Source organism: Chelmon rostratus, chromosome 23, assembly GCF_017976325.1.
Source record: "Chelmon rostratus isolate fCheRos1 chromosome 23, fCheRos1.pri, whole genome shotgun sequence".
NCBI lineage: Eukaryota > Metazoa > Chordata > Actinopteri > Chaetodontiformes > Chaetodontidae > Chelmon > Chelmon rostratus.
Genome location: NC_055680.1, coordinates 4,385,399 through 4,411,071, shown reverse-complemented (window position 1 = coordinate 4,411,071; position 25,673 = coordinate 4,385,399). Strand labels below are relative to the sequence as shown.

At 42.8% G+C, this 25,673-nt stretch overlaps 2 protein-coding genes across 3 annotated transcripts; both read left to right on the top strand.

The window, feature by feature from the left end:
• The first annotated feature begins 51 nt into the window (after positions 1 to 51).
• On the top strand, positions 52 to 7,544 carry fcer1g (Fc fragment of IgE, high affinity I, receptor for; gamma polypeptide). The gene is made up of 5 exons (XM_041964585.1): positions 52 to 254; positions 5,275 to 5,366; positions 6,049 to 6,096; positions 7,011 to 7,034; positions 7,136 to 7,544. The coding sequence occupies exons 1-5, from the start codon at positions 188 to 190 to the stop codon at positions 7,187 to 7,189; spliced, it is 285 nt and encodes a 94-aa protein (XP_041820519.1). The 5' UTR covers positions 52 to 187; the 3' UTR covers positions 7,190 to 7,544.
• A 1,189-nt stretch (positions 7,545 to 8,733) lies between these two features.
• Positions 8,734 to 24,800, top strand: nectin4a (nectin cell adhesion molecule 4a). Of its 2 annotated transcripts, none has more exons than XM_041964582.1 (11): positions 8,734 to 9,086; positions 13,376 to 13,573; positions 14,111 to 14,278; positions 15,276 to 15,554; positions 15,772 to 15,889; positions 19,663 to 19,817; positions 19,930 to 20,089; positions 20,466 to 20,541; positions 20,972 to 21,034; positions 22,245 to 22,430; positions 22,554 to 24,800. In XM_041964582.1, the coding sequence occupies exons 1-11, from the start codon at positions 9,032 to 9,034 to the stop codon at positions 22,944 to 22,946; spliced, it is 1,851 nt and encodes a 616-aa protein (XP_041820516.1). In that variant the 5' UTR covers positions 8,734 to 9,031; the 3' UTR covers positions 22,947 to 24,800. The 2 variants fall into 2 exon arrangements, with proteins under 2 accessions (XP_041820516.1, XP_041820515.1); XM_041964581.1 differs by having other exon boundaries at positions 8,738 to 9,086; positions 22,551 to 24,800.
• Positions 24,801 to 25,673: the final 873 nt, after the last annotated feature.

Sequence of the window (25,673 nt, the reverse complement as noted above, 5' to 3'; positions counted from 1 at the left end):
GGGAGTGGTCTCATGAGATCTGAGACGAGTGGACTTAGAGCTCAGACCACAACTTCCCCTCCTGGCTGTGAAGTATGCAACATTCAAGTCTTTATCAGAACGCAGAGGAAAAAAAACACCCACAATTTGTCCTCGTGTTTGCTGGCTGCTTAAGGAGCCCAGTTGTCAGTGTCGAGCCTGTGTTGCCATGGCCGTGTGGGGCAGGAGCCCGTTCCTGGTGGTGATTCCTCTGTGGATGAGTTTTGGGAGAGCCGGTGAGTTGTGACATGAAATTTGGATGTAACTTAAATTTTTATATTGCTCTGGGTTGTAAGTGTGGTTTCACATTTAAAGGCCTCACTGTCATGACTTTTTAATTTAGGATAAGAACAGGAAATAACCCAGTTCAGTATGAGCTGGGCTGTTGAGTTAAATGGTTAACTGGGGTGAACATAATGCTTTTTGAGATGAGATTAAACACTTTTTTTGCTATGTAGAACACGCCAAGAGAAAAATCTACTTGATCTTGTCAGACGGACATGTGTTTATGCAGAGCGGTGAGGTTTTGGCTTTGTGCCAATCAGTGTCGGCAGCAAACGTAGTCGCCACCTTAGAGTTCCTGTGAAAAGAGAAGCGGACACTGTCAGTTCTTGCTACTTGTGGCAAGAGGCACTGAGGCTGCAGTGGATGATCACTTTTCTAACCTCCGCTTCTGTTAAACCAGTTCTCACGCGCACCCTGCCTCAAACAAAAATATACAGTTTATTAGATTCCACCAAGGTTAGTTCCACCATATTTTCTGTGTATCTGGATTACCAGAATAAAAAAAAAAGTGTAATACACAGCTTTAACGGCTATCCCTTACACTGCGGTGAAACAAACTGACGTTAATACAAGTTAAGCAATAAGATGAAATAACCCAATTTCACAACTTTCAGTGCGTTCCAATGCACATTCAGCCTAAACAAGGTCGTTAACATTGACTGTCTAACAGGCCAAGAAGACATTAAAGTGGGTAAATACAGCAACAATTTCAATAACCAATCACATCATTTTTTAGGCAAAAATGTAAATTAATTAATGGTTGCAGCTTCTCAAATGTGGGGATCTACGTCTTTTTCTTGTCTTCCATTATAGGGAAGTAAACAGAGTGACTTGGGGTTTTGGCCTGTTAGTCGGCCCAAAAAGAAAAAAGAAGCCATTTTAAGCCATCAACTCGGGCTCTAGGAGAATGCGACTGTCATTTACTAATGTTTTATAGACCAAATTATTAATTGAATATTTGGGTGATCGGTCAATGATGAAGATAATTGTAAATGGTGTACCATAAACAGTTTCAATTCATATTTTCTTGTACAACTCTGAAAATCAAAGAGGATCCTTCAGTGTGTAAGCGATGTTCCACCTGACGTATTTCAGCTTTAATTGTAAACCACAGGTGACTATGGCCTACTTCTGGTATCTGTGGTATACAGCATAAGGCAAATTCACACAAACTGGTGTACGCAGTTTTCAAAGAGAAATGTCTCATTTTTGAAGACATGTTTACTCTTAACACACCTGAAAAATATTGTGGTTGTAGCTGCATTGATGCACTTCCGCTGACACCTTGTCTGCTCAACCTCTTAGACCCTCATAAACTGTGTACAGGCACAGCAGACTTTATATAGAATACTATTCAGATCATGACAGCACCACCTCATACAGTCTGTTTTAGATGTCTGGAGTCGTGAGAAACAGATGCGCACTCATTTGAAGTTGCGCAGGAATCCATGTGTGAGCTCCACATACTGACGCTTTTTAATCAGACCCATAGTTATTTTAGGTGGATCATCACAGTGCTATTTCCTTTGCAACCATGCCTCATGTGAGTTGTGGGGACCAGAGATGTTCATGCAGATAAGTTAAAACGCCGCATCTCTCTGGCTCACGCTTGCCTGTGAAGGGAAATTCAAACTGAATGTAATGTTTTCACTGCTGATTGTAAAAGATAAGTATCCATCCATAAGCCACAAGCCAAATATGTCCACCAATAGTAAATTCCTGTCAGTCTGAAAAGGGGACTTTATTTGGAAGTGGTTCTCTTTGTGGGAAACAGTCATGTGCTCACTGATCTCACAATCGTGATTAATTCCCTTGAATTTGTAATGCAGGAGAAAGAGAGAGAAGGAAGAGACGAGACGCAAAACTACATCTGTTTGCGGATTTCACCATCCATGTATCTAATGTAAGAATAGAAACTTAAGCGTTTCATATATTCAATCACATTCAAATTCTATAAAAATGTAATTAATCTAAACAAGCATTTATATTCCGGCTCAAGTTTGATTGAACAGTGTGTAAATTGTCTTGACTAATGAAGCTGAAAATTAAGAAACAGACAATAACATATGGAGTCTGGACTGCCCCACAGGAATCCTTTTCACTGGTTAATTACTGTAATGAGTCAATTAAATGAGGCATTAAAAAGAACTTGAAATGTCTTTAATTAATGTACATTTAAGTGTGTTGTTAAAAACAATTGGAGAACAAGTTGTAAAGTAATCGGTAAGTTGGTTCAATTACTACAAGTTGTGTGTGACATTTTACTTTGTTTTTACTAATGTGTCTTCCTGTCAGCGAATTTCGTCTCACAATTTTTTAGTCATTCTCAGTTTCCATGATCTCATCGTTTTAATTTAAATCCACGGAATTTAAGGAAGTCCAGCCCACAGCGATACGAGCTCCAACCGACCAGTGTTATTGTTGAGTATCATGAGGTAGAGCTTCTCTTTTCAGCTGGCCAGTCAGAGCCTCATGCTGCCCTGCGCGTCCGACTGCCTTCAGCTCTTTCCTGTGTGGCAGACTGGCTGTGCACTTTTGAATCAAAGAGAAGTAACTTTAAAGTTGAGTGATCATGTGATGAAAACAGAAGAAGAATTATTAATTGTGATGACCATGCTCACTCTTACCTGATTGTCTCGGGAATGAATTTTATTTTTTTTTAATTTTAATACAAGAGATTCATATTTGCAGATTTACAAGCACAGTACATTAATTACTAATGATCACAATAGTTTTTTGTGCATCAATTGCTTAAATTATTTTAAACTTTTAATTAATTAAAAGAAGGGGTAGAGGTGAACAGATTTCAATAACTGCCAACCTCGAGTCAGTGTTTTCCAAAAATGTTTGCCGCATATGCAGAAATGCCTTACATGTAGAGCTCAGCGTCAGATATATCAGAAAAATGAATTGAAAAATACATCAAAAATGATTTGTGCGGGCCTGCAAACCAAACCCTATCGTATGATGATTTCACAATCATGATCACATAACGATGTGCGGAACAGTGGAAAACTGCTCAACTTATGTTTCCTCCTTATTTGGTCTTGTTGACCACTGCTTTCCACTGTTTCTCACCTTATCCAGCTCAGAGTGGTTTCATGACCTTCAAACTAATTATAAAGACGCAGTTATTCTCTGTATTTGTGTTCGGTCACCAACAGACTCTTATCTGTGTGTCTGAACCCCCTGCAAGATCATGATAAAACTCTCATGAGCGACTTGCTTCCATCTTTATTTCTGATATCCACCACAGGCCAAAAACTGCAGTTCCTCCAAAGACCACTTAAGGCTGACTCCAAAAGCCGCCCAATTCCCATAGACCCCCATATTAAAATGCTCGAATTTACAGCAGAACTATAAGGCCCTGCAGCTGATCGGAACTGAATATGTTGGAATTATGAGTGAAAATATGATGAAGTATGTCGCTGTGCTGATGGAAAGAGCTTGCTCATCATTTCTGCAACAAATTCTTCCCTGCACAAAAGGTTAATGACACATAAAAACCTTCTGCAATGGGAGTCTTTGATGTGTGCACCAGGTAGGCCAAGAAGTAAACAAAAAGTACCTTTTAAAAGCTTTCTGCATTCTAACACATGTTGCACACAGAGATGCAAAACCCAAAATGTTCTACAGGCTTCCTCCTGGAAGAGCTGGGTTCATCCCAAGTGTATACGCAATCATTGATGTTTGCTTTTCACACTGTTGTGCCAGTTGGGCCCCCTCAGATCTGCACCCGCACCACGCAACAACCGTGACCTGAGCTCTCCTGTTGAATGATGCTCAGTGGGAGCATAAGCATGCTAGCTGTTCTATAGAGAGGAGCGGTTGGCACTGAAAAGGGCCGTTGTGTTTCCTTTGCCCAGTCGGATGAGACACACGCATATCGTCTTTGCCACTAACGCCGGCGTTTGTGAGGTGGCTCCAGAGCAGGGGGCAGCGGCGCTTCCGCTTGGAACGAGCATCTCAATGTTTTGGATGCTGAAGTGTGGCAACTGTATTGTTGGACCAGCGTGTTTCAGCTTGTGGCCTTCATCAGGGTCATCCAGAAACACATTACGAACAGCATTTAAGAGGTACCCCTGCCCCCCCCTTTGCGCCTTCAGGAGGAGAATTCAGCAGTTTGTTTTGCAGCAAAAATCAGAGCGAGCAGAGCCTCCACAGGATGTCTGGGTGCCCTCATCAGAGGAATGACAGGAACAGATATCAGCGCAGTGGCGTGTAGGGCTTCTCCCTCCCTTACATCCTTTTCTATATGCGCAATGTGCCTAAGTCCTCCCTTACTCTTTTAATTTTTAAGAGCCTGGCTACGCTTCGCAGTTACGGGTCTGTTGTGTGCTTGTGGACCTTAGTGTCACAGTGGGCACTGACTACATCAGCTTCACCCTTAATGTCAGCCCTGTTGATATTCTTAGCCCCACTTCTGTCTCACCCAGCCCCCATCCTTTAGTAATTCCCTCTATTTTTTAGCTTTTTAATTTTAATTTTCTTGTCTGTTTATCTTGCAGTACACCCCACTCTTCCTCCACATCTACCCATAAATATTTTTCCAAAGACTGTATAAGTACCACTGAAGATAACACATATACAACAGTGCTCTGTACCCTTTGCTCTCTGATGTAATGGCTGTTTTTGCTGCTTGTTTCCCAATCTGAAATGGTGACACCTTGGTTTCTCAACTGACAGCCCTATCGTTAATGAGAGCAGTATTTGTCACATGAGATGTGTGAGAGTTGGCAAAACGTTTGTCGCTTTGTGTGTTGCCCTAAAAGAAACACAGGATAAATTACGGGATTAATTAATGCAGCAATGGGCCAAACTTTGAGGAGGATGGGCTCTGTGACAAATGACGAGTCTGTTACATGCATTCCCTTAAAATGATTAGATAGCTGCGACAGTGCTATCAACACATGCGGTTGTGCTGTTATTATGGGTTCGCTCCTAACAAAGTGCTCTCCTGTGTCTCCTCAGCTGCTCTTGCAGAGCCACAGATCTGCTACGTGCTGGATGGTATCCTGTTTTTGTACGGCATCATACTGACAGCTCTGTACTGCCGAATTAAGGTTTGCATGCCACATAATTACAGAAACATGCATGGATAAGAACACAACATATCACTAATTGCTGTGTATGTGCAAGAACGGAGTCCTTTTGAATACAAATGAATCCTTTATTTTGCATTGTCTGATGAAAGACACAGTGTAGCATAATTAAAAGCAATCTGGTACATTGTTAATGTCTGGGTGAAAAATAGGGTGTCGTCAGCAAAATAGAACACGCTGCACATTCAGAAAAGGGAAAAAGACTCAATGACACCAAACAATTTACTGGAATACATTAACATCACACACTGACACATACTTCTCTGTGTTATTTTTGTATTGGACTTTGACTCAGTTGATTTGTGGTTGTTACTTTCCGCTGTTGCACGTACTACGTATTTAGTTTAGAGTGTGTGTAATGATGGTACTGTGGGCAAAGTGAAGAAAAAACATGTTTTTGACGTAGAGTGATATTAATGACAGTCACCATTATGGAACAGTTACATTATACAATATATTTGCTACAAAAATGCGGCTTAAATGAGCTTGCTCGCGTTTTAATTTTGACAATCAATGTATTCAGAGCATGTGTATTGAATGCATTCTTCACTGATGTACGAATATATACTTATGGCCTGTAAACCAAACAAAAAAAAGTTAGTGAAAATACAATGTCTGGTTGCCTTTGGTTATCTATTTACAGATCTACAATGCTAAAGGGGCTGAAGCTGGGAAAGCAAAGGCCAAGCAGGTAAGAATACATGAATACAGGCGGCATGTACGTGACTTTAGACACAAAGACATGACATTTAGTCGAACACGCATATAGAGACGCGCATACAATTCACTACCTCACCACAAACTAGAGTTTCAGCGACCAAACCAAAGAGACAGAGCTCATCAGGAGGCAAAAATAACCTCACCAATCTGGTCAAACCTCAGGGCCAGCGAACACGAAGAATGGAACTGGCATATGTCCCCACACACACCTATTGTCTTTTTGTTCTGTTGTTTTTTTCCAGCAGCCCTGGCAGCTGTTTGTGGCAGGTTAAACTATTATGACGGCTCTGCTCAAAGTTTCGATTTCCTGAGTCCACCAACAAGCTGTCAGACCAATGAAAAGCCTCTCTTTACATTATTTTCATTATTATGCTTTTAACGGTAGCCGCCAACCACTAAACTGCTCAAGAGCCCCTTTAGTTGCTGAATTCAAACGACATAGATGGAGCTTTTTAAAGAAAAATAAATGAATATAGCAGCTTTAATAAAAAGATTCTTCTTCAGTTCTTTCATGATCATGGTATGCATGTCCCTAGATTTGAAAATGACTCGCTAACCTTGCAGAGTTTTTATCGCATTGTAAGAGCTCTTAACCTGCTGTTTTACTGCTTCGACTTTTTAGTCTGTTGTTTCCTATTGCAGCCACACACTGCGTGCAGCTGAACCCACTGTGACACACACAAACACACACCGTGAAGTGCACGGACGTGGCGCCTGGCTTTCTGGCTTGCAGCACTTCTCAAATAGCCTCTTCTTCGCCTTCCTCTTTAAAGGTTCACTGTTGCAGCCAGTTACCAGAAAAGACATGAAGTCTTTCACTAGATTTTATGTCACAATGTGTGTTTTCTTACAGTATCTGACTTTGTTCTTTTCTACCCCTGACAGAATGTTGAAGAAGGCATTTATACGGTGAGTCTGGATGCTATGAACGATGACAGCTGATTGCTTAAATGAACACTTATTGCAGTGTACGCTGAATTTGTCATTTCCCTCCTCTGTTTTCCTCCCAGGGTTTGACTCCTCACGCCCAGGACACATATGAAACTATTGGCATGAAGAAGTGACGTGATGAGCGAGAGTCAGAGACTGTTTTCTTTTTCTCCCCCTTTGTATTTAAATATAGCATTTCTTTTCCTGCATATTATGTTTTGAGAGAATGTGAGACTCTCAGCATCTGTGTTAATTTCCCCTTTGTATAATTTATGGCAAGTTAAAAAGGACAAGACCAAAACAAGACAGAAAAAAGGGAAGGTGAGCCCAAGGTGGACAATTCTCAAAAATGCTTACCCTTGTAGTTATGAGGCATTTCTACTGCTCTATAGCGTATATTTAATTGTCATGCGTACATATTTTGATAACTGTGATGCTTCAGCGGGTGAAAAAAATATTTTTCTCATGTATAGCTGTTACACTCAAAGCTGATTTCCGTGCCTACGCCGACTTCCTGCTAGACACTGTCCAACTAACTTCCTCTTTTAGGCCATTTGAAAGAAGTCTTTTCTCACAGTGTTCAGTGTAAAAGTTTTGTGCAAGATGGTAGATGTTGTAGCTCGGCCTCGAAGGTAAAGCCTTCGAGAGGCGGAGCAGTGTTTCCTGCACACCACAGGATGGCAGTGACAGTGTCTTCGGTGAGGTTCTCACCTGTTCATACTCAAACGTGCACACACGCTCCTCTCTCCCAGCAGGGAGGGCCTACTGCTGTGAAGTTTTGTATGTAAACCGCTGCTAATAGGATGCATAGAGCTGTTATACATGCACAAAAAAAAACTATTAAACGTTTATCTTTCTTATGCAATAAGCTTGTCTCTCTTTAATGTGGTATATCAGGGCAACCCTGTCTCCTAGATGTTCTGTTTGTGTGGGGAGTGGTAAACCTCCAGGCGTAAGGTAAACAACCGCAAGACAACAAATAAAAAAAAGTTATTTTTCTGACAGTGGCTCGACTGTATGAAGCTCACGAAGACTTAGTAAGTATGAAACGATTTCATCTGTGTCACTTTTAGCCCAGATCGGACTGATTAAAAACCTGTTCAACATGTCACCAATAAAGGAGAAAAAGACTGTGATGTGCTCCTGTGGGGAAAAACACAACAGCATGATGCCCTCTTGATTTACGAGGCGGTTGTGGATGATGATGTGTCATTATGTGTAAACCATTCCATTTCTTGATTAAATATTAGTAGAAAATCAAGCAAAAGAGGGCAGATTGGTTTATTCCTGTGATTTAGATTCACAAAATCTGCATAGTGCCTCTGTGTCGCTCATCTTTACTGTTTTTTCTGATTATCCCCTTTAAAATTAAAGGATTAATTTGTTTTTTTCCTATGGGAGGAGGCACCTTTTGTTTTGGCATCAGCCGAGTATAGTAGCCTATTATAATATGAGGTCTGCGTCATTTGGACACGGTTTAAACTGTCTCTCCGTGCCTGCTTTTCACCTGCCTCTCCTCTGAGCAGAGCATGTAAAGACGAGCAAATAACTGTCATGTTGCCTTCGCCAAACCGGAATGGCGGCTTTTGGCGCAAATGTGTGTGTATGTGTGTGTGTGTTTGTGGGTAGGTGTGTGTGAAAGAGAGAGAGAGAGAGAGAGAGAGAGAGAGAGAGAGAGAGGTGTAGCACAAACAGGTGTATCCCAACCAGGTAAAGCTGCACCTTCTTTTTTCTAAAGGGCAAACATGATGGCGTGCGCTTGACAAACCAACACCTAACCAAACTGAAAGGACGCTCACGAGGACTGAGTTTACACGACTACAACTTCGGAGGGGATCTGGTCCTGAAAGGATGATCCGGCAACACGAGGCATGAGTCCGCCTCAGTGCCTCACGCATGCCTGTCATTTAGGATACTATTACCTGGACTGATACCTCAAAACTATTACCTGGAGTTAACAGCAACTGCCGAGGAGAATGACATCTCTGCTGGAAACAGTCTCTCTGCGTCTCTGTGTCCTCTGGATCTTTGGTGAGAAGGCTTTTTGTGGACTCTGTCTAAAGTGATCTATGCCATTCTTTTAAGACTTTACAGTATGTCTGTGTTTACTACTGTTGTTTTTATGTGGGCTGTTTCATGTGTATCTCACCCATCTGGTGATATTCCTCCTGTACTTCTATACTGTCTGGCAGGCCTACCTCTAAAGCCATTGCAACAGACTGAATGTGTGTTTTGGAGAACATTACAAAGAGGAATTTAAGAACATACTTCAGTTGAAGTGTCCTTACCCAACTGATTTTGATTATGAAAGTTGGCCAATAGCTTTCCAGCAGTATCTCATGCATATGCATAAGCTGAGTTCTGTGCACTCTGGGCAGGTGGCCAGCTTTTCTCAGGGATAGACTTAGCAGGAGCGGTGCTGTTTGAGAAAACACTTGTGCAGTCTGATATTTCTGGAAAAACAGGTTGCCGTTGACCAATTCCCCTCCTTCTGTCTGATTCAGATGAACTGCATAGACCCTCCTTGTGTTTGTGTGTGTGTTGCTTGAGCCTACTGTGTGTGCGCGTATGTGATAAATGCAGCCGGGCTATGCATTGCCAGCCTCAAGAAGTCTTTCTATTGTACTGCGTGTTGTCTTTCCCATGCAGAAAGGCAGGATAGGCTGACTGTTATGCCAGTAATGCCGTGCAGGCAGATTCCACAGAACCTCGGGGTGACAAACACATGCACACACACACACACATTCATGGAAAAACACACCTGTCTGCCGCGTACACTCATCACTTCTGATGGTAAACGCATGAATCACATCCTACCAACCGACATATCTGAGCAGATTCCCACATCAGGTATTGAATCAACACCTGTAAGAGCTGCTCAGTGTGAAACTGGCACACACGGGACTGCAGACTGTGAACTTGTGTTCCAGTCTAAGGTGCCTTCCTGGGTTACTGCTCGGTACAAGTTGTGTGGGCTGTTCTGGAATCTTTGCTGATGTTTCCACAGAACTCAATGCAGATGATTTGAAACACGTTTAACATATCAAAACTGTGTTAATAGTGTGTTAGTGGTTAGTGGCCAGCAAAGGAAACTACCAGAAGGTTTGTTGAGTTCATTCCTGTTCAGGCTTTGTAACTTGACTTTCTATTTCTTACTAGCCATGCATGGCAGCATCTGATGGTCTGTCAGTCAGTCCTTTCAACGCTTTAGTCTAGACTAAGATTTCCCAACTGATGGATGGATTTCCATGATGTTTTGTACAGACATTCGTGTCCCCCTCAGGATGAATTGGATTAATTTGGGTGATTGCTTATTTTTTTTTTATCTAGATTACCATATAAAATTTTGAATTCGTCAAATCCTTAATTTTATGACCTGCAAAACAACTGACATTCCTATCAACCTGAACTTTGTGGTTAGTGCTATCGAGCCAGTGTTAGCATGCAAACTTGCTAAAATAAGATGGTGAACATGGTAAACATTGGACCTGCTGAGCAGCATGACATTAGCATTTAGCTCAAAGTGCTGCTTTGCGGTCACAGAGCTGCCAGCATCGCTGTAGACGTCTGCTGTAGTCTTCCTGGTACGCTTGCAGCTGAGGGGTCACTTGGAGTACTTTCAATACTTTTGGCAAATTCTCCATGTTAACAAGTCAAAACCTGATCACACAATGGTGAAACTGAAAAATGTAAATGTGAGAAGAGATAGTTACCAGTAAAAACAAGTTACAACTACTGTCTACAGCACAAGACACTGATTTTACATTGCAGCAGAAAACAGTGGGATTGGACAGAAATGCCTAAAAAGGCAAATTCTACTGATTAGACTATTTTAGATTCAACTGATGAAAAGGCCAGCCATATTGTTGCTCGGTTTAGATAAACATGGGCTGCCATGTTGTGAATTGATATATCATTAGCGTTAGGGAGTAATCCATTTCCTTGCAAGCTGTTTTCCTTCAGTCTCAACAGGGTCATCGCCATCAGGAAACCGCTCCTTCTGACAATAAATCAATCACCAGCAACACGAGCCCGATGCCAAGAGCAGCAATATAATAATACATTGTGAAGATGAATCACCTGTTCAGGCCTTTGGGTGGCAGAGGGAAACATTACACTTGTATGCATTAGCAGGAATTTCACTTTTTTTTTTATTCTAGCTGCGCGCCAAGAGACATATCCTTCTGAAAGATGCAAACAAACCTCTAACTCTCGCAATTTCTTATTAACCCCTGAACACGGGCTGCAGAGATCAACACCTTGAGACGGTGTGTGATTGCTAGAGGACGACAGGAGATGAGGAGGCACACTACAACAAACAGATGAGCAAACTGATCTGTAACCAGACAGGCAGAAAAATGAGGGACTGTGACAGTGTGAGACTCACACCACACAGTGTGTGCTGACTGCGTTTGGTGTCCCGTATGTTTCCCGAGGCCTCGTTGAACGCCTCGCTCTGTCCAGACAGTGAAGTAACCCTTTCAGTTTGCTTTGAAAGCTTATCTCAGGCAACTTGTCAAGCGACATATCTTTACTTGTGCTGAGCTCCTCTGATAGACAGCATGTTTTCTCTATCCTCCCTCTTTTCTGTCTTCGCGTGGACTCTTTAAACCCCATCCGTGCTTCTCTGTCCCTGACATTCAAACATCGAAGAGTGAATTTCTACTTTCGTACACGATGTGATGTTTTCGCAGGACTGCTGAAACTTTGGTCCAGTCACAAACATTAAAAAAAACACTATATTGGAGGACATTTTTGGGAAATGTGCTCATTCACTTTCCTGCCAAGAGTCTGATGAGAAGAATGAAACCAGTCTCATATGACGCTATACAGCCAGCATATCATAGATAAGTAATGCACACCAAGGGCTGTGGCGAAGCAGACCCGAGAGCAGGAGTGTGTTGCACGGTCTGGCCCCATATGCATTTCTCCTTTAATAGGATGATGTCTCAGCCCTCGGGCCTTTCTTCAAGATCAGCAATCACAGCAGGACCCACGCTATGCTATGTTACATTGGCCACAACCTTGTAACACATCTGATAGTGATTAGATAATCATGGTCCACCATTAGGGTGAGAAACAACATCGAGAGGCCTTCAGCGGATCAAAACTTTAAACATGCTGTGTCTCATGCCACATGCAGATATCAATTGCACATATAATATCTTCCAAAATGTTTAAATACATTTCCAGTAGATGTATAGCTCTAAATGAACATCATAAACACCTTCATCTAAAAATAAACAGCGGTCAGTCTTCTTAGCATTAAGACAAACAGAAGGAAACAGCTGGCCTGGCACTTCAACTTGCTATTTTTATACTTTGTTTTTTCTATGGATGAAACAAAGCACAGACCATAAAAGGTAGAGAGATTTAATCTTCATAGATAACAAGTGATATTAATCTTCTCATCTAAAACTCAAGAAAGAACATAAGTGGTACCTCCCAAAATGTCAAACCTTTCCTTTAAAGTAAATCCTGAGCGGACTGTGGCACGATGTGGAGTCCTTGCTGTGTTCCCAGGATCTTGTGTTCCACACATTTACTTGGCAGAAAGCGGGAACATGACAACAGGTCCTACGTTCCTGGAGTTAGTTAGTTTGACACAACAGGAAGGTTAGAATGTGTTCACAGAATATTGAACATAGGACCCTGGAACACTGATACCCCTCCTGACCCTGTTATAATTGTCTTTTCATTATCAATATCTGTGTGTGTGTGTGTGTGTGTGTGTGTGTGTGTGTGTGTGTGTGTGTGATGTGTCTAAAGTGAAAACAAGTAACCATTGGCTTTATGGGAAGAAACAAAGCAGTTTGTGTTGATGTAACACTATTGGTGTCTGTGGGGAAATGCATCATCACAATTATTCAGAGCACAAGTGAGCTGATTGGTTAACTTTAATGACAACGAAGGCGCTCACATCAAAATCATAGTGACTTGCTTTGTTGACCCGACCTAGACAGGAATAGACAAGTAGCCTATGGCTGTACTTTGAACGTGAAAGGTATGGCTACTCTCTTTTTAAGCCAGCAAATTAGCCAGACCAGCAAGCGAGATGCTTTCCTGAGCTGCTCTTCCTCCTCGAGCTGTCGCAACTGTCTGTTCGTACAGGTTCAGGTTGCAGGTCAGAGGTCACTGTCAGCTCAGAGCAGCAGCGCTGCAGTGTTGAACTCAGTGGCACTGACTCATAATTTAAGCAGCCAACTGCATGATCCCTGGAGGGACTGATGTCAGCTGTAGTACCTCCTCTCCTCCACACCTGTCTTATTTTTTGGACACTCAGCAGATGCATTTATCCGCCTGCCCTTCTTGTCCATCAGTTGCAGTGATACGCGGAGACTTCGTGGACATCCCTGCAAACAACCCCATGCGCTCCTTGGCAGAAGAGGAGACCGTCCTGCCCTGTCTCTACCAGCCAGATGCAGACACTGTGGTGGTGCAGGTCACCTGGTATAAGGAGAAACCTGATGCCACCAAGGAGCAGATCATCACTGCGCACCATGACAGTGGACAGACAGGTCAGTGGTCATCATGGCCTAGCTCTTGCATGCTCAGTCCACTGAGCAAGCTCTCTGGTGGTATTATCAGTTGGTTTGCGAAGTGTTGGTTGTAGCTGTTTTCTTATTCACTCATAGAACTAATAAGAATTTAAGGGAAGTGTTGACAACCATGTGAAAGTGTTAAAAGTGTGGACTGTGAGAGGCACTGGCAATTTAACTGTGATATCACAGGGATGTTTCAAGGGCGCTAAGACCTTTGGTCTTTGTGCTGTTCATTTTTGGTGTCTTCTCTTTAGGTTAATTTGTGATGATTTGAGGCTAACACTCGATGTGAGTGTGAGAAATGCTGGATGAGATTGTGAGCGAAAACAGCCAGAACGTAAATGTAATTTCAAGGGTGCAGGCATGTGTATGGGACTGAAAGTGACAAAAGGAGCCCTGGGGTATGTTTTGAACCCGCAAGACTTAATTTTTTGTGTCACATCCTTCCTCACGCGGTCCTTTAACGCTCTCCCCCTTTCTTACGTCCCTGTCTCTCTCTCTCTCTGTCTGCAGCGTTCGGGACGTGGTCTCGCCGTGTTCGCTTTAAAAACAGCGACCCCACGGTGGACTCGTCTCTGGTCATCATGAGCACCGAGGTCTCTGATGAGGGGAAGTACATCTGCCACATCAGCACCTTCCCCTCAGGCAACTTTGACAGAGAAATGTCACTCATCGTGTGGAGTGAGTCCTTCCCTCATGACTCTGCCATACAGTAAAAAAACATTAGCTCAGTTTATTAGTGCAGTAACAGGAGCCCTGTTGTGTTCCAGTCACAAAGGGAATCGATGTGGCTGTCAGCAGGCTGTATTGTTGTTTGCTTGTCAAAATTAACACCTTATTTGTCAGTTAGTTTTCACATATTAAGTTAAACATTTGGTACACTCCTATAAGGAATAAGGAATGATCAGCATATGAAACATAATGTGACTATATTATCAATTCATTGCAATTATGATGATTTTATTTTAGATCTTGTATTCCACCTAATGAGCTTTTATTAGATTTTCTGACATTTTTACATTATTATTCCACTGAAACTCTGCATTGAAACTTTGTTATGAGTCAAGATTAAACTGTGCTTTCTTCTGGATTTGGGCCAGAATCAGCATAGTGAGTAGAGGGACTAGACTATGTAGCAAGGCAGTATAAAAACTGATTAAAAACTGGGGTTTTGCTGCTCATACTGCTCAAAAAGTGATAGGTACAAATGACCAGTTGAGTCTTTGTTGGCACTTGCAAACATGTCAGCATTAGTGTTGATTACAGTTTTGATTTTTAATTAGCGGTTAGCAGTATTGCCTGTAAATTACTCATAATAATCATTGTACTGATAACAAGTTAAATAAAGCTGAATAGTTGTTTATTTTAAAGTTACAATCCTTAAGATTTCAGACCTGGTTGATTTGATGACACCTGAGGATAGTGGTAACAGTAACAGTTACTGCAGTTTGATATTAAAGGTGCGTGGAAATATGTGACATCACCTTTATCCAACTGAGCCCCGCCCACTTGAAGTGAGTGAGAAAAGCGCTAATCCAAATAGAGAAAACTCACATGTGAATAAACCAAAACAGCTCCATGTTTATAGAGCCTTTAAAGGTCTCTTTAAGTCTATGTGTGTGTGACTTATCATCATTATCGTCACTCTGATCAAACATTCTAACAATCCTCCCTCTAGCCATTCCTATCTCCTCCCTGGACCCCGTGATTCTGGTCGAGGGACAGTCCTACGGGCAGGCCGCTTCCTGCCGCTCTGTGGCCCGCCCGCCTCCACGCCTCTCCTGGGACACCGACCTGAACGGCCAGTCCATCAATCGCTCTTCTGACAACGGGGCGGTCTCCTCGCACTACTCCCTCTACCCCCTGAGGAACATGAATGGCAAGAAGCTCGACTGTCTGGTGTGGCATCCGACCTTCCAGGGCCCCCGCAGGCTCAGACACAACCTGGTGGTGCACTGTGAGTTTTGAATCGGTCTCTTGAGAGGGAACAGACTGGCAGCCAAAACATGGTGTTGGTTTCTTGTAAAATGTTATCCTTTATAACTGCATCAGCTATAAGCCTGGATATTCGGCCTTAGCTACATTCGATCCTGTTTTTTTCCTTTCTTAAGTTTAATGCCTCATTTTCTTGCCTCATCTAAGCAAAGCTGGTAAAATGTTGTTCTTCCTCCCAGTCCCTCCATATGCAGAGGTGTCTGGATACAATGGAGACTGGTCTGTGGGCTTGGAGAATGCTGCCCTGAGGTGCGTGAGTGGAGGAAACCCCAAACCACAGAGTTTCACCTGGATCAGGTACAGGACCCGCCTCCCTCTCTGGCTGTCTAGTCCTCATGTGACTAACTGTCTGATGTGTCTGGTCACTGTTACTTTTGAGAGTAATTATACCAATTATTTTGCTATGATTTCAACAGCCGAGAGTGCACGTGGGATCATCAGCGAGGTTGCGCTAAGGTCATCCTCACGGCCAAAGTAACTAATTAATTTTGCAGTTACGCTATTAAATGCAGCTCTAAGCTGAACTGCCTCCACTCTATAATTTTCTCCACCCCTGATCTTCTTTTATGTGACTGTGGGCTGGAGACTTAAGTGGCGACCTCAAAAAGCATGTAATTCAAAGCACTGTTGACATACACCGTGAACTGTTCGTTAAGGGAAATGAACTCATCTTTTATTACAGACTCCATTTAGATAGAGATATTTGTCAGTTTCATATCAAGTCATTTAATAATTTCTAGTCACCACATTCAGAAGCATTTCAAAACATATAATCATGACATGAAGCCATGTGACTTCAGATCCCAAACTGTATGAACGTCCATAATCCTTGTTAGCTTAAAATCACACCTCTCAGCACTGTTTCTGACCTGGCCTTGATTTAAAAAGGGTTACACAATGAATGCTTTGCTTTGTATGTCAGTTTATATACTGTATATTTGAGCAGTTCAGGCTGAAGTTAAAGGCAACCAGAGGCATTTTTGACCACTGGTAGTGCTGTGGAGCAATGTTTTAATGAGTGGGTCTCCGTTTTGTCGCATTTCTGCTCATGGTTTCCAGCAACCTGTTAACAGTCTTCCACTGAGGGTGCAATTACACCTGTGCTGCCATGTGCTCAAGCACAATCCAAAGCACACTTTGATACAAGGTGTAAACGGTGTTGATGGATTATTTGCCTGGTCACTTACATTCACAGCTGAAGTGAGTTTTTACAGTGTATTGGGGGGTGGATCTCCACCCTTTCCACATGACAACCAAACAAGCCCTGGCATTGTTGCCTCCTGATTCTGCTGCTTGAATGGAGGCAGACTCAAATGTTGCGTGTGTCATTTAAAATGCAACACATTGCTGCCCAGCTTTAATCTCAGACGAGGGCTTGACTCAAATGCCTGTGTTCTTCAGCTTGAGTCGCCTGGTGTCAACTCTAAGCCATTTCCTTTGGTGCGTTCAGATATTCTCAGGGCGTGGCGTAGAGTGTGACTAGAAAAGCAAAATAAAAAAATGTGAGCCATGAAGTGGCTGGAAGAGGAATGGCTTCCATCGAATTATGAGAAGTGACAGTCGGACCCCAAGGGAGAAATTCCTTACACACAGTTGTGTTTTATGATTAAAGCGTTGGTACTTCTGAAATGTAAAGAAATATCAGTGAAATGTTTGGTAGGGTTTCTTCGTATTTGAGTTGCTTTTGCCATGATGTACATATTAATTGCTCTTAGTCACGGGACACACCTTGGGAAATGGGTTGTTGTGAGTAAGGCTTAGCAGACACACGCCATGCACACAAGCATTCACACTCATGACCCTGTACACACACACAGACACAAGTCACCACTCAAAACCTCGAGTTGCAATCAACCTCCCCTTACTCATGCGCGCATTTCACATGAACGCACACACAAACGTGCGGCAGCGGGCGAACCTGTTGGCTCTGTCAATAAAAATCGGCAGGTGAAGTAATAGCTGGTGTCACAGTGTCGTGTTGTGGCTTGTGCAGAGAGCAGACAGATGAGACAGTTTCACACGAAGGAGGGAGGAAGAGGGGGATGTAAAAAAAAAAGGGAAAGGGATGAGGCAGCCCTGGTAAGGAGAGAGGTAAGCGAGTGGAAGCAGGTCAGCAGAGGGGGGGCAAGGGGTGGCGAGAGGAGCAAGAGGAAGCAGAATGTGTGGATTTGTGTGAGATGTTATCATGAAGGTGTGTCTGCTGCCTATGTAAAACAGTTTCTCTTTCCTGCTGGGGATGAAAAAGTATACCTGCGTGCTGTGCAGTATATGAGGGTCAGTGTAGCCTCTGTAAATCGAAACTCAGGCTTTTTATTATTACAGGCATAAGCTCCTGTAATAATAAATACGGCCGGAATTTGTGGGGTAATGTGGGTTGATAATGTTCATAGCAATAGGCAGACATTAAGGTCAAGTCTGTTCGAACGGATTAACTCAAATATGCTCAAAACAACAACACTGAGGCAACACCCTGGACAGTGTTGCTCATCAAAAACATTTTCCCTGAGTCACACTGCCAGGAACTATGTGGTGGTACCACACAGTTGAGAGACATTATTCAAATATGATTGAAAACAGATCTGAAAAAGGGGCATTATATTAGAAATAAAGGTACATTCCCTCTCACTGATTATTCCTGTCTAGCAAAACTTCCAAAAAATTCAGGAAAGGTTTTCAAACGTTTAATTAACATTCAACTGGTGATGTGTTTTATGTTTCCAGTTGGTTTGAAACAAAAAGCAGCAACGGGTAAAAAAACTACGACGAAGAACAAAAAGACATGACTTTTCATGTGAGCTTATGTTCAGTATGTTCAGTTACTACCTGTTAAAGTAACATGATTTCTTTAGGAGTTTTTATGCAGTGTCGTCATTGTTCAAGTACTTCTCACGCCATTGATTTATAAATGATCAGTTCTACATAATAATTTCTGCAAAAACACATTTCCACTAACTTGTATTCGGCCAAAGAAAACTGTACAACTTCACCCAGAGCCTGAATTCAAAACAGTGGAGTTCAAACAAGTATTGTGGATGGAAGGGGAAGGTATATACGTATAAAACCAACAGTTAATGACACAGTAATGCAGTGCAAATACAACTTCCTATCACTGTATAATGTCGCTGGACTGGCAAGTGTCTCTGTTTGGGAGCACTTTGGGTGAGGGAGGCGCATGTTGTAAAATGTGCCAAAAGCAGTCAGTAAAGCAGGACAGTGTGAGGAGGGGAAACTTAACATCCACCAAAGTTAGACGCTCAGAGGAACACTGCATATCTAAAAGCAACAATAACAAAACTTCAAAAGCAGGAGGGAGGTGACGTACAAAACAGTCCAACAGCATGACGACGCTGAAAGAGATGAGGGAGAAAATCCCAAGGCCTTATTCTGACCTTCAGATAAAAACAACACGAGGCTTCATGACACTCTCACCTGTTGCCACTGAATGTCTCTACATGTGGAACGCTCCAAAAACACCTGTTTGGAACTTTCCCAGTCTTCTGTTGCCCCTGTCCCAACTTGTTTGAAACGTGTTGCTGCGTCAAATTCAGGATATTAAATTCACCAAATTCAATGAAGTTGATGAAGTCAAGCAGTAAAGATATTGTCTTTGTACTGTTTTCAGTTGAGTATAAGTCAAAAAGTATTAGCAAGCAGAATTTATGTTTTACACTTGGACTCAAAGTTGTTATTATCAAAGACATTAAAGAGTTCTTGCTCTGTATAGAAAGAGCCCTGCACTCTTCGCACTATTTAAATAAATATGAATTTAACTGAATATTGTTGGGAGGGTGTTATCTGACTCAAAGAGAGGGTGCAAATTCAGCATAAATATAGCTGTGGAGGGCCTTGCTCCTTAAAATAGTGACATATAATATTCAGCCCTTCCACTGCACCCCAATAATTTATGTACAGTCCCTAAAAGTTCAAGTTATTCTTTGGAATATAATAGAAAAACTCCACATCTGAAGATGTTGACAATGTTTATAAAAATGAGGATCTCAGATTTCCTTTTAACTCCATGTGTTGATCTGAATCCATCGTAATGTCCCTTTGTTTTGTCCTGTTTGCAGAATGGGTGGAGAGTTGCCGGAGGGTGTGATCCCCCACCCTAATGGAACTCTAGCTTTCGGGCGGCCCTTACGCTTGTCAGACGGCGGCACCTACCAGTGCCTGGCGAAGAATGAAGTGGGAGTAGGGAAGGCGGAGGTGGAGATTGGTGTGGCAGGTAGATGACAGCACTGTCAACATCACGTACTTGTGACTTGTCAGAATAATATATACCGTGAGAATAAACGCATGCATCCGACTAATCCCGCTACCCCGCTGACCCTCTCCAGAAACTCCCGGGCAGCACAAAATGGAAGAAAACATGCTGATGATCATCGTGGGGAGCGTGGCCGGCGGGCTGCTGATCTTGATGCTCGTCATCGTCATCACCATCACTTGCCACCACAAACGCAGGAACAAGAAGCTGGAGAGGGAGCTGACTGAGAGGAAGTACGCTGAGATAACATGATGTTTAATTAAGATGAGATAAGATGATGTGAAACTGTAATGAGCTCCGCAGGGAAGACTGAGCTGAGAGTGACTGTGAATGGAACAAATCAGGACTATTAAGCATGATACAGCTGACAGTTAACAGCGGAGCGTGTTGAATAGGATTAGAGGAGCGAGAAAGTTCAGTTAGTAAATGAATATGTGTGCAGGATGGGATGAGGAAACTAAAACATACGCATGAAAACGAAATGAAAACAATGAAAAGTGTGCAGTGTGAACTACATTGAAACTTAAAATGCTGGAAAAAAATGACACATAATCCACAGCGGAAGTTCCTCATTTTTCTCCTTTTTTTTCTCTCCGTCTCGTTTGTCAGGGAGGAAATAAGCACTCTCTCCCGGCAAGCTTCTTTCAGGAGGATGAACTCTATCAGCACGGATCCCAGAGGAGTGGTACTATAACTGAATTATTCTTTTTCTCTGAACACACCGTCCTACTGCCGCATCATCATCTTGTGTTTCCTCCCATGTCTGCGCGACCTGATTCAGGCTGTCAGACTGGAGGACACCAGTGATCAGAATTCGCAGACTGCCGCTCCCATATGGTTCTCATTTATTCAAGGATCCTTCTTTAATGGAATGAATGCCTAATGCTCTGCTCTATAACCATGAGTGGCAGTTAGCTGTGGCAGTCAAATGCTAGTATCTTGGCTGTTATTAGTCACTGCATGACCTACTTTATTTGTCTTTTACAGGAAACAAGTAAAAATGGGTTTGAAGCTTGGGAAGGGAATGCTGTTAAAGGCACAGACTTGTTTTTTGGGGTTCAGGATCTATCCTCATTCCCACATCTGATTCAGCCCTCTGTTTCTTTCCTTTGCAGATGGAGGAACACATCCCTCTGAGGGTGGAGGGAACCATAAGGACCAGCCTGTCTTCCCTCGGGGTCAGTCTACATGTCTGTCTTACTCTGCATGCAGGGCCGGGGCCGGGGACTGAGGCTTTACTGTCCAGATGCCAGATGGCTACGTTCTGAGCTTCAGCATTGAAAATGTGAATGTAGTGCATCTCAGATAATATCATCATCATAATAGCACATTATATTGGTGAAGACCTTTGAGCTACTTTTATGCTCTCTTTTCTTAGGACCTTTTGTTTCTAGAGTACATCTCCATTCTACTCTATGGATCCTAAATGGCACTTAAAGGAATAATTTGACATTTTGGGAAATGCGCTTTTTTGCTTTCTGAAGACTCCAGGAAATCTGACCAAGAAATATAAAAAGCCAAGCTGTTTCCCTCTGTTTTTGGTCTTTATTCCAAGCTGCAGAGTGCTAACAGACTGTAGTTTCGTATTAAGCGTACAGAAATGAGAGTGGTGTAGATCAGGCATGTCAAACTGATTCCATAAAGGGCCGTGTGGTTGCAGCACACCAGGCTGGAATCAATTAATCAGCTGATCTCAGTCTTCAGCTGATAACTAAGTGATTCCTTGATGTTGATTGGTTGGCCTGGTGTGCTCCTCCTTGGTTGAAACTAAAACCTGCAGTCACACGGCCCTTTATGGAATCAGTTTGACATATGTGGTGTAGATCTTTAGGAGGCAAGAGAAGAAATATTTGTCCCAAAGTGTGAAACTGTCCCTTTGATTTAATCCACGGTGTCCTGTAAAAATGCTGACCTGACCCATGGTCTTCTGTACAAGCTTATTCCAGTTCACAATTGTCAGAGGTGGGTTAGAGGTAGGTTTGTAGCCTACATTTAGCTGCACTCATAAACCCTCTGATTTTCAGTAGCTCGTATTTGTTGGCATTGTTATTCCTGGAGTGACACCAGGAATACAGGGCCCAGGAAAGAACGTTAAACAATGCTTTATTCTATGGGTCCATAATTACTTTATAATGCAGCAAATGTAAAATGTTTCTAACAAATACACTCAATTGCTTTCTTGCAGAGAGAAAGCTAATCAACATATTTCCCAAAATGCTGACTTATTGCTTTAATCAGTTCATTAGCATTATAAGTAAATGAAGTTATCTTTCAATAAAAGCTGCCCTATCAGTAAAGTCACTCATCAGAGTAGAAAAGACGCTACAATCCATGCACCTGATCAGTGTATGTGTGAGTACTGATCAGCGTCTCTTCCTGCGCTGACAGGAGCAGGCCCACTGCCGCGACAGCAGATCCACTATCTCAGGTGGACGCGGAGGGGTGGCGTTCGACTCCCTGGGCAGACCGCTCCTGCACAACAACTCACGGAGGGGGAGAGACAGGCTTCTGGATAGAGACGAGGAGAACCGGCTAAGAGTGGAGACATATGTGAGAAACAGCATGATATCTTTGGTAAGTGTGTCTTTGTGCATGTGTGTTCCTTTGCAAGTCAAAGCAGCGGAATGCATGTCAGCTCATTAAGCTTTGCATATTTACCTGATGATCATGCAATTAAGACGTGTGTCTTTGCAGCAGGAAACTCGTTTGCACCCTCCTCTCACTCCGACAGCCTTTCCAATGGTGCAGTCCACTGAGATTGTAAGGCAGCTAAACGGCAGTGCCATTATCCCGAGCGATGGGGGTTCACGGCCAGGAAGTGTCGCCAGGAATCACCAGCACCCTCCTCTGAGCTGCAACTACCCGCCGGTCACAGATGATGAGGATGAGGTGGACGAAGGTCTGGGGGGTCCTGCCAGTCAGGAGCACCCCGATGACCAGGACAGCGAGACGAACAGCTCTCAGGTGTCCGAGGCGCACAGTACACGACGCTATCAGCAGACTAACGGCACGCTCAGGCCCAAACCCCGGCCAAACCCCAGTGTGGTCAGTCCCCACACCTCCATGATCCACAAGGCCCAGATCGTTTAGCAGGCAGCTGGGAAAGAACGTGAACCTACAAGACTGGCCAGCTTTGATCTTGGAGGTGGTCCAAATGTGGATACAGTGGCGAGGTTTGGTCACAACCCAGAAAACCAGTTTGTGGTTAATTATGGAAAAGCTGCACCTTGACTCTGATCCTGCATCTTCTTTATCGTGTGGGAACATGGTGCAATAGAACAAAATCTTTCAGGAAACATCTACTGCAAAGCATATCCTGGACACCTCCGGATCTCTGCCTGATGTTCGGCGACGTGCGTTGTGTATTCCCTTCGGATTACTGGTTCAAGCAAAGACAATGTCACAATATCTCCAGTGCAGCTGTGGCGTTTAATCTCAGACGATGTTCTTTGCTCAGGTTTTGCAATCCAGTTTGCTCTAACAGGCTGGAACTAACAGGTGAATGCAGCTGACATACCTTTTGAGGGGAATGTTGAAAGCAATCAAGAACGTGTACAGCAGGAAACCAGGAAATGCAGGAGAGGTAGATGAGGCTATGGGAATGTTGGCACATCAGAAAAGCAGATTGCAACACATCTCTACAGAGGGTGGCTTTTTGCTTTGGTAGTGCTCAGTGTATCAGTACCTGTGGCTGTGTTCAGTTCCCTTACACAACACGGTTTGGGATCTGATCCAAACCATGGGCTTGTTCCTCTCTGGCCACACCTGCAACACGCATACCTCCATATTGTCTTACTGTCCTCGTGCCTTTGCCTTAAGCACCGAGACAGTTTGGATCAGATAAAGACTTCATACTGCCAAAACATGACTAGTTATTCTGTACAAATATGCAAACGATTTCCTGTTAAAAACGTGAAGAAATAGGAAGTAAATCAGCATATCAACAAATTCAATCCATGTGTATTCAAGTATATGTCCCCCTTTCCTCACCAGCCTCACATCCACGCCTTCATTCACACACAAACACACGTAGATAAATAATCAATATAAATTGCTCCTTTGTTGAGAGGATGTCATGTCTTGTACCTTCATGTATGCACATACGTACAGTACACAGCGAATTGAAGCTGGAAAAGCTGCCAAATGTTTGTAAATACATCTTAATTTCAGATTATTATTTTTTTTTGTATTACATGCTGTAACGTGTCGCTTGATGTGGCTGCTTTTGTGAAGACGTGTCTTCCACTAGAGACAGACGAGTCAGGAAGCTGCTACAGCTGTGGACACTCTGTATCTGCATGCCGATTTATTCGATATCCAAGACAGGAAGACGCCTTTCTGAGAGGAATTTGACATGAACTGTTACACATTTTTAATATTGTGGCAAAGCCAAGTTTGTATTGTTTATCTGTGGACCGCTGGCTTTATTTCTTTGTTCATGTGTGTTCTGAGTATTATTGGGTTGTGTTACAGCCCTGATATGGGTAGCAATGTGCCAAAGGGAAAATACAAAAAAAAAACCAAAAACACTTTTGCTTTTTTGGCAAACATGAAGTATTATTTTGTTTAATGTCAGCTTCTCTAGATACTTCTTTTTCCAACACAAATATCCAGAGACATCTGAGAGACAAATGTTGATTTAAAAGAATGCTGGGACAGTTTGCGGCAAAGGCAAACACCCAGTAGGTAAGAGCAGTGGATGAATGGTATTATGTTTGAATGCAGGCTGTATTTGTCGCAGACAGCGCCCCCTAACGTGTGCTGCTGGGAAGTGCAGGTACCTAAAGGAGCCTACAAACAGCAATACTATGAAAGACTCTGCATTCCACTGTGATTTGGGGAAATGATCTTCATGGTCACGTGGCCAGATTTTCATTTATTCTGAGGGCTGTGTGTGGGTATCAGCTTGTACTGATGGTTTGAAATAAATGTGTATGGTTTTTCTAAATGTTTGAGCTTTTGGGTAAAAACGACTCTCTGGATCATCTCAGTGTTTACGCTGATACTGGTTCTTGTTTGCAAAGGAATCGTCTGTTGAGATTCCTGTGGATATTTTTGCAGGGGTCAATTTTAAAAGATCTGAAGTGCCTGGATTAAACTGCTGCTAAACTCACCTGTTCCTCCTACTCTATAGGTGCATATGTATCCTGTTGTGTTATCAGGTAATGTGTGCCCTCCTGCCTATTGGTCAGTTGCACCATCATGGCTAATCTTCTGCAACAAGAATGGAGGTTGTATTTACACATTTATACAGGTGGCCGAAAGGATTGGAGAGGGGGAACGTGGAGTTACCGCTCCTGCATTAAAAATTAAAAAGGGACATAAAATTTCAGACAAGATGTCAGTATTCACTGCTCACTCCTGTGCAGTCTTTCAGGAGCAGCTTTAATTACAAGTTGAGGAAACAAATAAAACTTATTTATAGCAGTTTACAGAATTTACTGTGAGGTGGGTTTTATTTGGGTAGCAGCAGATTACTTTGCAAAGAATGCTGCTCGTGAAGATGGAGTAGAAATTGTCCTACCAAAGGGTTTTCACAATAGACTTCAAACTTAATGAAGTCGGTAATAGAAATATGGCAGAATACATGGTGGAAAAGAAAGAAGTGGAGGTCTTACTCTACAAAACAGAAGACCAGGTCATAATCAGGTTGAGACTTGGATATTGAGGTCTTAGGAGTGAGCTGGCTTTGACTGAGAAACACCCAGACGGAAACTGTGACTGTGGATACTTGTCCCTGTTCAGAGCAGGAATTGCTTGCAACAAAGGAGGAGCTGGAGAAACTGCTTTTAGTCTGCGCACTTTACTCAGTCTAAA